This window comes from Carassius gibelio, chromosome B4, assembly GCF_023724105.1.
Source record: "Carassius gibelio isolate Cgi1373 ecotype wild population from Czech Republic chromosome B4, carGib1.2-hapl.c, whole genome shotgun sequence".
Lineage (NCBI taxonomy): Eukaryota > Metazoa > Chordata > Actinopteri > Cypriniformes > Cyprinidae > Carassius > Carassius gibelio.
Window position 1 is genome coordinate 20,214,665 of NC_068399.1, and position 13,428 is coordinate 20,228,092.

Below are 13,428 nucleotides of genomic sequence, written 5' to 3' on the forward strand. Positions count from 1 at the left end.
ATAAAACCTAGTAGATAAGATAATGTAGATAAGAATATATAAAATAAGAATAATGTTGAGGATATGATGTGAATTGCACAAAACAGTTTCCATAAAAATGCTAGAAAAAAAAGCTTCACCAAAGCAGTGCTTTTATAGACAATCACATTTGTCTTGAAGATGATGTGCATTCAAGCATAATCACTCACAGAAGCCTGATGTAGGACATCAGTAGCCTAGTATGAACATAATGAGTATCATTATTTATAGAGTCCGAGCATTGTTCCATTACAAAAAATGCTGCAGTTCGTTGTGTCAACTGTGCTTAATGTGGATTTATAAAAGATGTTAAACCATGTACATCATTTCTAAAGATTTGTTGCAGGTATAACTTTAATAAAAATAAATTAAAAAAAGCAATAACATAAATATACTTTAGGCCAGAATTCAGAGACAACCTCTAAGGCTAAATATTACCAATCTGTCAGTAACATTTACATAAAAACCCACAGACATGTAATAATTTGATAATAAACTTTAATTTCAAGTTACATTGGATGGTTCTGAACCATAGAAAACAAGCACATTTCTGTATAAACATATGCATATCAACCAAGTTCGACAAGAACCGAATAACAATTGGGTGTTTGTGGTTTGACTACTGCCAGCTGAGCTTAATATGCAATATTTACTGAAGCGAAACAGATTTACAATTAATATACAGTTAGACTGATGAACATTCAGCTTCATATTTGAATGCATTTAAGTCGGCTTTTGGGAGTCCAGATTCACAAATCATCGGAGCACTCAGTTCATAGGGACTTCCCACGGGATACCACAGCTAATAAGGTACAGCTAAACAGGTACAAAAAACAGCTACGTGGATAATTTAATAGTGAGGAACAAAACATTTAGGGCTAAATGTTACACAAGTTGTCCGTGTGTATGTTGATGAGTGCATTTGTGACATCCAGGAAGCTCCCCGCCACCACCACCACCTCCCACCCAGTCAGAATCAGTGCATGAGAAGAAGGATATTTCAAAAATATCAGAAGCATTAACAGCCACCAGTTAGTGAAGTCATACACCGTTGCTGTATCCTCACAGTCGATAATAAACGAGTCAAACCCACACCTGAGATAAACTCGATCAGGTTTGTTAGCTATATCTTTCCAATCTTATATATAACTTAGTGTCCTTTTTTGCAATTTTTTAAATCACTTTTGTTTTTGCTCTTTATACTTATTCTAGTACATTAACCAGACATGGACAGACTCACAGAATGGAGAAGGCTTACTAGAAAATACTTTGTCTTTTGACATGTGTTTTATATTCATTTATTGAATCTGAATGGCCTGCTGAAAGGCACTGCCACAACACAGGGGAAAAAAGACGCTACTGCCCATCAGTCACACAAGACAGTTCTGTCTAGGTTCTAATTGGGATAGAACTAGAGTAAATGGGGACAAGGGTTAGTCTAGGAGGGCGTTAGCGAAGGACGGAAGGAGGCCTGCTATAGGTACAGCTCGTAGTAATCGTCCAGCTCTTCGTGGAACAAGTCCCACTCATCTTCGGAGTCGGTGACATCATCGTCGGTTCCAGCAGCCAGAAGCATGAGGAGCATCTCGCTGAGCTCGAAGGTCACCATCTCGTCTTCGTTATCGAAGGAGTCGCTGTTCTCTCGCTCATCGAAAAGATCCCAGAGTGGCGTCCGTCTGGAGTTCTGCAACACAGATTCCATTAATGGCTCAATCGAGTGCCAATGATCGAATTCGATGCACATCATTAAGTAAATACGATATGCTTTCATGCAACAGAATTTTCAGTTTGGCACCAGTGTGGGAGAAAATAGCCGTAAGGCTTCAGTAGAAGCTTTACCCGGTTTCTTCCATTGGAGCCGGTCTGTCTCCTTTGGGGTTGAGGCTCTTCCAGACGCCCATCAGGAAAGGCATGCTTGTAAAAGCAGTTGGCTCCAAATGGACAGGTCCCACGGCCTTCATCAAAATATCGGCATGGTTTACTCCTAGGCATGAAGATGGACAAATGGATCACAAAACTTTCACTTGAAATGGAATTGAAATTAAGAGTGTCCAGAATACTCTTCAGAAAGTCACCTTATTACTTAGTCAATTCATTAATTATTACTATTTAACGATTACTATATTATATCAGAAAATTCTCAATTGTGTACCCCATGCCATCCTTGTACTTCTGAATGAGTTTCTGCTTCTCCTCCTTGTCCTCCACCCAGTATTCGCTTGGTATGACAAAGTTTGAGGTGATTCGACACTCTGGGCAGGACCTGATCAGGAACACATTCATTTGTTACCAAAAATATGGTTCTTCCCTTTACACCAGCACTGATGTTTTTAAAAAGAACTGGATGATTACAATTAATGATAATAATCCTAAACTAAAGATCATAGTATTTGAAGTGATTAAAGATTATCTCCTCATCCTATTGAACTTAATACATGTTTAATTATCTTAAGGACGGTCTTACTTTATGATCTTGCTCTCAAACTGCTTGGCGCTCCGCCATTTCCTGATGCACTTGAGGCAGTAACAGTGGCTGCAGTTGGAGAGGATGCCGAAACGGCGTTCGCTGGGGTTGGTTTTCTCGAACACCACCTCCATGCACACGCCACACATCATATCTTTACTACGCTGGATGGCAAACGAGATTTCCATGTCCTTTTCGTGAGCCTCAATGCAGGCCTGCCGTTATCAAACGATTTGAGATTTTACTCCAGAGCTTTCAGACACTGGAAAGAGTCTGAGAACAGGATGTCAACCCCATACTCACCCTGATGTGTTGCGAGCGCTGAGAGGAGTCAGAAGGGTGGAGAACCTGCAGGCCGCACATGTCGCAAACGTCTCCGTGGAGGTAGGCGCAGTTGACGCCATAGCGACATTCGCCAACAGCAGCGTACGGGCAAAGCTGTTTCTTAATTTCTTTGTTAGCTAGTTCTTTCTCGTACTCCTCTTCGATGAGAGGTCCAGGCCCCTCAAACGGCACTGGGTCAGCTGCAGAGAGAACAAAAGAAGATTTTAAAGGAATAGTTTACTCAGAAATGAAAATTCTGTCATTAATTACTCAACTTAATGTCATTCCAACCCCAGAAGACCTTAATTCATCTTCTGAACAAAGGAAGAGATTTATGATCAAATCTGAGAGCTTTCTGAATCTGACCATGCATAGACAACAATGCAACCGACACATTCAAGGCCCAAAAAGGTAGTAAGGACATTAAAATAGTCCATGTGACATCAGTTTTAACCATTTTATAAAGCTACGAGAATACTTTTTGTGCGAAAAAAAAAAAAAAAAAAAAAAAGTTACTTTGCTAAGCAATTCTCTTGTTCGTGATACTCTCGTAAATGGCCAAGGACTGACCCGGAAGAGAGGATATCGTTGAATAAAGCTGTTATTTTTGTATGAGTTCCGTTGCGGTCTATGGACTGTCAGAAAGCTCTCTGATTTCATCAAAAATATTTTAATTTGTGTTCTTACGGGTTTGGAATGACATGAGGGTGAGTAATTAATGGCAGAATTTTTTGGGTGAACTATCCCTTTCTGGGATAAGGATAGAAAATCAACCACTCTTTTGTGGTGTAGGCTGAAGAAAACCAATCTTTTGCTTACAATCTAAAAAAAACAATACAAATGACAGAACTTATATATATATACACATACATACACACACACACACACACACACACACACACATATATGGCTTTTATTTCCATTATAGTAATTTTCTAAAGTTTCCCCATATAATTTGTATGGTTTAAAATAATGTTATTTAATTTGAATAAACCTGAAATAAAATTTCATTTACAATAGCAACATTTACTACACAGAATAATTAGTTTATAAATGCATTTTTTTTTAATTCTAGATAGATAGCTTTTTTTTTCACCATCATGTTGCAGTAATTTTACCACCATTTTTAGGTTTAGCGATCATTCCTTGGTGTTCATCCCAAGGTCATGGTTTCAATACTCAAGGAATGCACATGCTGATAAAACATATCGTTTAACTTGAATGTGCTCACTTTGGATAAAAGCACTTGCCAAATGCATAAGTGTAACTGCAACAATAAGATTCAATTTGTTAGCTTATGTTATGCATCATGCACTAACAATAATATACGAGTTCCACAACATTTATTCATGTTAACAAATTGAAACTCAGTGTTACCGATTAGTTAATTATTTATAGAAATGTATTGAAATGTTTCATCAATGTTCAAACCCAGTCTGCTTGGGAATCCAAATAAGAGATTAGACACATTGTCTAATTTATTTTCCAGGAAGTGTAAATCAGTTCCATTGGTTTTAATATACACCAATGAATAAGCATGCCACAAAAACAGTTACAGCATTATTATGACAAACCAAAGCATTGGTCAAACAAATAGATATAAAATAAAAGCGGAATTGTAAAAGAGCCTTCATATTGAAAACTGAATGCTTGTATTCTCACAGATTACCGTGGCAGTGACAACTGAAGATGTTTCCCTGCTACACTCACCCCTCCCACAGTAGGGCTGCCCTGGCACGAACTCTGCTGCATTGACCCAGTCCACTGCCCCCAAGCCTTGGGGCTTCTCCTGGGCATCGGCTGTACCACCTGGCCCATCAGACATGGGTTCAGGAGTGCCAGCGAGCGGAGCAGCGGTCAGCGGCACCGGCGGCTTAGAACTAGGGACTTCGTCTTGCTTGGCAGGTTTAGTATGTTCATACCTGAGGCACAATGCAAATTTAATGAAAATACAATAAAATGGACTATGCAATGGAAATGCACCCCTAGGCCTACGTAGCTGATCTCTAAAATGAAAGCATCTAAATGAAAAACTTGTTCCCTGTAGTAGTTATGAAATGTAATGACATTTTTGCTAGTTTAAATACACAGAAATAACATATTTAAGTGAGTGTTGGCTGTTATTAAAACAATGTGCTTTGATAAACTATTTCAGACAGGCTTTAGCATCTTATAATTAAGCAGCTGGGGTTTTTTTTGTCTTAGGTGTCAGAGTGTTCCCCACTGGTGCTATTTTTTTCTCAAGCTGATACAGTCACAAACTTGAAGATTTGTGCGTGGTTACCATGGTGAGTACATGTCTTGTTCACACTCATAATGCAGCAGTTAGCCTCTTTCAGAAGTGATTCATTTTAATGCATAACATTTCCAAGTGGGTTTTACAGTGCAAACTGTCTGCAGGCTTCACCAAGACTAAACATTTGAAGACTAAAAAGAATAGAAGAAAACAAATGTAGGTAAACTAGTCAACCTTACTGGTGTACAAGAACAAGTTTTAAATGTAGTGTTGTTGGTTTGCTTGCGTCTCAGGGAATGTTTCAAACAACATAATTGTTAGAAAGGAACAGCTAGTTTATACATGCAATGATCGTTTAAGACAATAACCAATCCATTTGAATTCCTCGAGGGTAATGTTATGATTTTAATTAGGCAATAATGGAATTACACTTTTTTTTTAACTAGCGTTCATGGTACTTTGTAATAAGTTGCTCATTATTCATAAGTAACGAGTAATATAAAATTGAATGTACATGCTGTGTATTTTGTAAAACTACTCGTACGTACACATTGCTAGTGCTTTATGCATTTTTTTTTCCAAACCAACTTGCATTCAAGCATCTGAAGTATGCATTTTAGCGCATTTAACCAGTCTGCATGTTCCCTGAAAATCAAACACGTGATCTTGCACTTTCATTTCTAGTGGTATTCACTTTAAATTTGAGCTGTAGAAGCAAGTGTTACTTGCATACTATTATTTACCATAGCTAACAAGCCTGATGACATTGTCATAACATAGTTTAGCACCTGACCTTTTAAATTCTCTTTATTCCCCATCAAAACACGCTTCAGCAATCAGAGACCTCTCCATTCTCAAATCTCTTGGGTCATTCAGCCCTATTCTAGCCCAATGTGTGTTTGCGTGCGCATGTCGGCATGTACGTGGGGGTGGGGGTCGCATAAATAAATGACACAGCGGTGGAAGCACAAATGGCTACTGCAGAATGGCAGAATGAACCTGACAGCGGTAGCAACAGCAGCAGAAGGAGACCGAGAGAGAGAGATGCATGCATGTTAACACACTGGGGTTATGTAATTGCCATGCAGGCTGCAGTGTGCTGCTCTATTTTGCCCCCAGTTTGGTGAGGGTGGGGGGGGGGCACATGGAAGGAGACAGCAAGAGACAGAGATAGACACAAAGCAGCAAAGCAGAATCCATCCATAATGAAGCATACACTGAGGCCCTTTCTACACACACTTAATGAAAGCTCACCCCCCTTCCTCACAAAACACACAGGAACAATAATGCTCCATATAGGGACAAAAGCATCACTGCACCTCACTATACTCAAGACCCTGTAACGGCAGGAAACAGTCCTCTCAAGCGGAGCAAGAGGGAGCTCTCGGTCAGATGTAATGCTGTCATAGAACAGCCTCAGCAAACAAAGACATTCCCATACTGCCGAGCTGGGGGCAGCAGTTACTATGGGGATACACTTGACCGCAGACAGATATGAGACAAACACGGTCTACACTGTCTGGCTCGCAGGCTAATTTCTTACTCCGCTTCTAGCACCAATGCATTTGACTGCAATGGCTGGAGGTGGTGTGTCTGTAGGCCAATAAGAAATGGAATGTGTTTCATTCGTTTTGGCATTTGTGTGTCTACAGACAGCATTAATACAACTCAAATGTAAACAGCCAGTTTGTAGGCCATTTCTTTTTAAGTGCACTTGGTGTGCTTGGGTATGAAAATGCCAACATTGATAAAATGCAAACACAGCTCGACCTGTAATAGCTCTTAAAGTGACAGTTCAGGGAACAATTAACATACTTCTCGCTCCAAACATGTATAACCTAATTTTTCATATTTAAATAATGTCCATACAATGACAGTTCGGTGATAGTCAATGTTGTTTATGGGCAAACATGCTCGTCAAAATACTTTATTTTGTGTTTTGCCCCTAAAAGACACTCACTCAGCTTTAGGAATTAAAAATTATGAAAGAATATTCAATTTGGGTGAACTATTCCTTTAAGAAAACCACAAACTCAACCACTTGTTTACAGAAAATTCTGCATCTCGGATATCACGGGTACGTAATGAAGCAACACACAACCCTTCTCAGTATCCTTGCTTACCGCTACTACATTTAAACACACTCACGTGTTACGGCCCCAAACACAGAAATACAGATTGCATTACCTTTGATGTTATGTAATATCTACACAGATCTAATCAAGAGAGTCAGCGGTTGTTTTGAAGCACGTTTTGTTTCAGGTCTTACGTTTCATCATTGTAACTCTTACCTGCAACGGTCCCCAAAAGCACAGCATCCCTTTTGAAAGAACTTGCAGATCATGGTTGGCTTGCAGCTGCTGAGGTCGTGTGAATATCGACAGTTGTCGCCCTCTTTGCAAAGCCCGTGCATGAAATACCTACAAATAAAAATGTTTTTCTAGCTTGATATGACAACACTCATTGAGAATCCACTGTATAGGGTTTTACACATCGTGAAACAGGCTGCTTTATGGCATCCTAACATAAAATGATCAATATCCATCTCATACTAAGAAGCATCAGAGCCTTAAAAAAGACTATAGCTATGATTCATAATACACTGCCCACATCATTTACTGTATAAACAGCTTGACCCAAATAACCCTTCATATGTGCATGTTAGGACAACAGTGCTAATGTAAACATTACATATTACTTGGGTTTGAAATCTCAAAAACACCTACTTAAATTTGTACTATTTTGCTGATAAATAAAAAGGTTATTTTGTACAGTCATGACTGGACTACAATAAAGCTTGGAACAAGAATTCATATACATAAATCATTGAGGCTGACACTGACACATTGGCTGCTGTCCAAACTGGTAAACTCAAGGTTTTTTCATGATTTCCTTGAATAAGCTACTCTTTACTGTCAAACTCACTGCCATGTGTGGTAGATGCAGACAGTGCCGTGATTTCACAAAAACGGATGGTGCAGAGGTAAACACACAGAGGAAGAAAGGACCGCAAGTAGCAGCCGCTGTCGGTCTGATCGCTGCGTTACAACAACAAACAAACAAACACACACACATACACATACATACTCCTCCAGTTCAGCACAAAGACAGCGGCGCTATCCGATGCCTCGCTATCGACACACAGACACGCGGTTGCGTTTTATATTTATGACCGTTTAATATTGCGACATCCGCGTTCCTCGACTGATTTCCACTAACCTGCAGGTTACGTGCTTCGTCCAGCCTCCGATAACTGCTGGAGCCGCTGTTGACGCTGCCGCTGCCTCCGCCATTGCTGTTTATGTTGTTGAAGCCGCAGCACCCGGATCTTCCGGAAAGCGGCTGTTCTGCGCTCGGCCATTTTCGGAAAACCGAAGGCGCCGTACTTGATCGAGTGTTCTCGGAAGACAAAAACCGCATCATAATCGGGTGTTTTCGGAAAAGCGAAGCCTTAACAAGAGTCAGGTGCTTTACTTAAACGTTCCAATAAAAGTAATCGCTAATAAAACTGGTTGAAACACCTCTTCAAATGTAATACATTATCAGCATACCCTAAAAATAAATAATTTGTGTATATTACGTATATTACGTTTTTGTTGTTTTTAATGTATTCATAAGTTCTTTTTCGAAAGCAGGCACAGTTTGTAGTTAATTTGATCGTACACAAATTTGAGTCCAGATACATTCTGCAGTGAATATTGAGAATAAAATATTAGAGATTTTAAAATCGTATCATGTATGGTGATAATCACATTATCAATGATTATAGCGTTCGATCTGCATTCTTTAAAATGAGTCAAGTGTAATTTCCAAGCTTATTACTTGAAGTGATGTCATATATTAGATAACCACTTTCTGTTTCTCTGAAAAGCATAGAGAATTGGATAATTGCTTATCCTTGTTTCATGTTTCAAAACTTTATGGAGAGTTTACACGTAAATGGCAAAACCCACTGCTTATTTGCCAAATTTTACACACTTCAAATATAGCAAAGAGAAAAAGAAGGTAGAAATAGCAAACATATAATGTAGTTTTTGCTAGGAATTTTGAACAGCACACATTTTCCAAAGCAAATAGAAAATTAGTTGTAATCAGTTTGGAGTAACTTTAAAGAAGTCCTATTTCTTATTGAACATACCATGATTAATAACTGTCATTAAGAGGAACCATGCATGCACATATTTTTATTGTATTATTTACTAATTTATAGTTTTTTTTCATTAATAATCCTGCATACACTATGCTTTTATAAGCAGCTTCTTGACAGGAAAGATGCCTGAGCACCAAACATAATATATTATGAATTTATATATATTTATATATAATCACATGTCAGATATAAACAGTGTTCTTGTAAGACAGTGGGAAGGAAAGTCCCTTCACTGTTCCTTTTTACACTTGACTTCAGAGTTGTCACCGCAACAAAAGGCCGGGTATTTCTCTCTCCCGAAACCATTATCATTGTGACTGGTGTTAAATATTTAAGATCATTATTAAACAAATTCCTGGTATCCTTTGTTTTTGTTTTTCTGGATCGCAGTGGTATTTACTATGAAATCCGTTAATGCTCTTTCTCTCTATAAACACACCCAGTAAATAAATAGAATAGATAGCAATGACCAAAGGTGTTTCAGCTACAGCTTTAACATAAGCATTAACGTGAGCAAATATGCAAATGTGCAATAACAAGGTAAGTCATATTAAAATGCAACCTTTGAGTAATGAAACTAAACTAACTCAATGTGTTGTAGATACATTCAATATAAACTAGATAAATGTTGCCCTTTTAAGGTTTTATCCCCGACCATTTAGAGAAGTGGAGTATTGTGCATTTAGGGAAGTTCAAGTACTTTGTAAAACACCATTGTGTAATTGTTTTGTTAATATGGTTTATACCATGTGTAGGCGTGTCTTTATAAGGCCACATAATCCTGTACAGCAGTGCTCAAGCTGTAAATGGACAGGAAGAAAATCTTACCATTATTTATTGAACTACAAATATTAATCTTTCATATATAAGGTAAACAACCATTTATTTATTCTAATATTTATTCTAATAAATCATTTGTATATTTTTTTTTTTTGTCAAAGCAAGTGTATAGCAGTCATTTAGCCAAATGTTTTGATGTTATATGTAATAAATAATCTACAGTACAGGAAACTGTATATTATTTTGTTATTATATTTTAGAATATTATTATTTATTATATTATTTTGTTAGATTTTTAATACATTTATGTTCTTATGTATCTTATGTACATTTTAAAATATTATGTTTATATATATATATATATATATATATATATATATATATATATATATATATATATATATATATATATATATATATATATATATATATATATAGCTATTCAGTTGCACATTTGTATAAGTAAGTATATGCGTATATGATGAATTCATTATTTAACACCTTTTTTTTTTTTGCAGAGGATGTTATCCACCATCTGGCCTGTGCTTATATCATGTCTCTTACTTATTTTGTTAAAAGCACATGGCAAAGAAGTTGGATATTGTTCCACTTTGACGGAGCACACAAAAGATCTTTCCAATAATAATCTAACAAGAATACCATCACATTTATCAAACAGCATAGAGTACCTAGATGTGTCCTACAACAAGATCTTCAGCATTGTTCACGGTGACCTGTCTGGTTTAACCCATCTCTGTTTCCTCAAAGTGACACACTGTGGACTTCAATATATCTCCCCCGATGCCTTCAGCAGCAACTCTGAAATGAAAATACTGAACATCTCCTACAACCATCTGACAGTCATTCCTAATTTGCATTGGCCCCAGCTAAGGATCCTAGACTTATCCGCCAATCTATATCCCAGTTATGCACTTCCAGCCTCGTTTGGTAACTTAAGTTACCTTTCCATCCTTGCGATCAGTAGTAAAAATGCTACTTCTGTTAATGTGAAGGACTTTGTTCCTCTTAAAAATGGCTGTTTAAAAAAAATAATATTTGGAGATGGAACAGAATTACAAAACTATGAACATGGCTCTTTTTCGCAACTCAGATCATTACAGGAAGTTGTTCTGAAAGTGACTTTTTGCCAGCGTTTCGACATTTTCAGTAACATGATTATGGATTTTGACCAAACCCAAACGAAAAAGATTCAGCTTGTAAAGTTATTTCCAGACCAATGTACCATCAAGACTGATCCTTTCATGGCTTTTAAAGATTTGCGTGTCCTCAGTAACTTAAGCATCGTAGATACCTGGCTAAACAGCTCTGTAATGGGGAAACTGTTCAAAAATGTTTGGAAATCATCTTTTGAGGAAACTGTGTTTTTAAACATCACATACAATGAGGACACTCCTGATGGCTTCCGGCTTCCAAAGCAGAATCACACCACGAATCTACGATCCTTCATACTTGATGGTGTACACCACAATCAGTACCACTACCCCACTTTTAACGTGAGTATGGAACTAGTCAACAAACTAACCTACCTGAAGTTCTCCGGTACCGGAATGAATATTCTTCCATGCAATCTAATTTCAGTCATAAAATCTCTACAAGTCTTGGACCTGTCCAATAACCTCTTGAATGAAGGTGGCTTCTGGTGGATTGGATGTTCATCACACAAAGTGTTTCCAGCCTTGAGGAAACTCTCGCTAAGCCATAACCGTTTCAACGACCTCGCTGAGATTGCCAAAAACGTCAATGATATGAAGTTCTTAGAGTCACTCGACTTGAGTTTCAACTCTATTTCCATTGGCAAACCATGTTTTTGGCCGCCCCACCTGACTGAGTTGAGTCTCAGTCACAACAATCTAGGAAACAATGTGTTTCACTATCTATCTCCATACTTCCAAAAGATAGACCTTTCGAAGACAGGCATAAGTGTTATTCCTCTAAATATCATATCATCATTTCCCAGACTAATGTACCTCTATCTGAGTTTTAACAGCATACAGGTCATCCCAGAGGATCTTCGGGCTCCTATGTTAGTAAGACTGCACATTGACCAAAATGCTATTACTTTCATTAGCCAGAAATCAATGGAAGGTTTCCCCAAGCTGAGGACTTTGAAAGCTGGCCGCAATCCATTTAGCTGTGATTGCGATTCCTTTTGGTTCATGACGGTGTATAATAAATCACTTCTCTCAGATTGGCCCCAGGATTACTCTTGCAGCACCCCGCCATCATTTTCCGGCCGACGTTTGGAGACATATGAGCACGGATGGCTGTCCTGTCAACCAGGCTTGCAGGCTGCTGTGGTTTTGTCGGTGTTATCTGTGGTGGGAGTTGCTCTAGCCATCATTGTTTATGCTTGTGATGGTATATGGTACACCAAAATGCTTTGGGTTTGGATCCGAGTTAAACGGAGAGGCTACAAGAGGGCTGATCGGCTGCTAAATGCCACCTTTCGCTACCATGCCTTTATTTCCTACAGCCAGCATGACTCAACCTGGGTGGGATCTCAGCTGGTACCTGAATTAGAAATGTCAGGCCTGTCTCTTTGCGTCCATGAGAGAGATTTTGAACCTGGAAAGTGGATTGTGGACAATATAATCCATTGTGTAGAGGACAGCTACAAGAGCCTCTTCATTCTGTCCAAACACTTTGTGCAAAGCGAGTGGTGCAACTATGAACTGTTCTTCGCCCAGCACAGGGCGATCAGTGTGAACGACGACTCTCTGGTCTTCGTTCTGTTGGAGCCTATACCAACAGACTCTCTGCCCAAAAAGTTTCTAAAGTTAAGAACACTGCTGAGGCGGAAAACGTACCTGGAGTGGCCAGCAGATGAACGCAAACAGAGAGTATTCTGGTGCAATCTTAAAGCTATTCTGCAGACTGTAAACCAAAGCAAGATTTTAAAGGATGTGGCCACAGACATTGCTGAAATGTGTCCTCTGGTGTCTGTTAAAGAATGAAAATCTGTTTCACATAAAGTTTCACAATACTGTAAATAAAATTGTGAGTTTTTGGCTTGCATGAACCTATAGTGCAGAACAGAAGTTATGTTTCTAATCATTGTTTGGATATTTTCATTTAATTTTTAAACTATGAATGTGTCCTGTGTTTAGACTCAGATAGCCAGCCCAGATGATGAAAACATGAAATGTATTCTTTCTAAAAACCTTGGCCTATGTCTCCACCTATTGTTGAACTTCAGAAGTAGCTAACTTGTATTTTTAAAGTTAATCATTTAAAGTTTTCATTACTTAGACTACACCAATTTCTTGAACGTTTGTTCAGTGATATATATATATATATATATATATATATATATATATATATATATATATATATATATATATATATATATAAATATATATATATATATAAAAAATATAATAATAATAAAAATACTGATACAGGGTAAACTGGGGCAAACTGTCAATTCACCTTTTC

At 38.0% G+C, this 13,428-nt stretch overlaps 2 protein-coding genes across 4 annotated transcripts; one reads left to right on the forward strand and one right to left on the reverse strand.

The window, feature by feature from the left end:
* Positions 1-499: 499 nt before the first annotated feature.
* LOC127956655 (probable E3 ubiquitin-protein ligase makorin-1) lies at positions 500-8,428 on the reverse strand. The gene is made up of 8 exons (XM_052554775.1): positions 8,262-8,428; positions 7,334-7,462; positions 4,517-4,728; positions 2,786-3,006; positions 2,483-2,697; positions 2,171-2,281; positions 1,858-2,002; positions 500-1,702 (listed from the first exon to the last, which is right to left on the reverse strand). Exons 1-8 carry the CDS (start codon positions 8,333-8,335, stop codon positions 1,493-1,495), a joined length of 1,317 nt encoding a protein of 438 aa, XP_052410735.1. The 5' UTR covers positions 8,336-8,428; the 3' UTR covers positions 500-1,492.
* A 1,469-nt stretch (positions 8,429-9,897) lies between these two features.
* On the forward strand, positions 9,898-13,012 carry LOC127956654 (toll-like receptor 1). Of its 3 annotated transcripts, XM_052554774.1 has the most exons (3): positions 9,898-10,062; positions 10,491-11,486; positions 11,572-11,713. In XM_052554774.1, the coding sequence occupies exons 2-3, from the start codon at positions 10,494-10,496 to the stop codon at positions 11,575-11,577; spliced, it is 999 nt and encodes a 332-aa protein (XP_052410734.1). In that variant the 5' UTR covers positions 9,898-10,062; positions 10,491-10,493; the 3' UTR covers positions 11,578-11,713. The 3 variants fall into 3 exon arrangements, with proteins under 3 accessions (XP_052410734.1, XP_052410732.1, XP_052410733.1); XM_052554772.1 differs by having other exon boundaries at positions 9,907-10,062; positions 10,491-13,012; XM_052554773.1 differs by lacking the exon at positions 9,898-10,062 and having other exon boundaries at positions 11,340-11,486; positions 11,572-13,012.
* Positions 13,013-13,428: the final 416 nt, after the last annotated feature.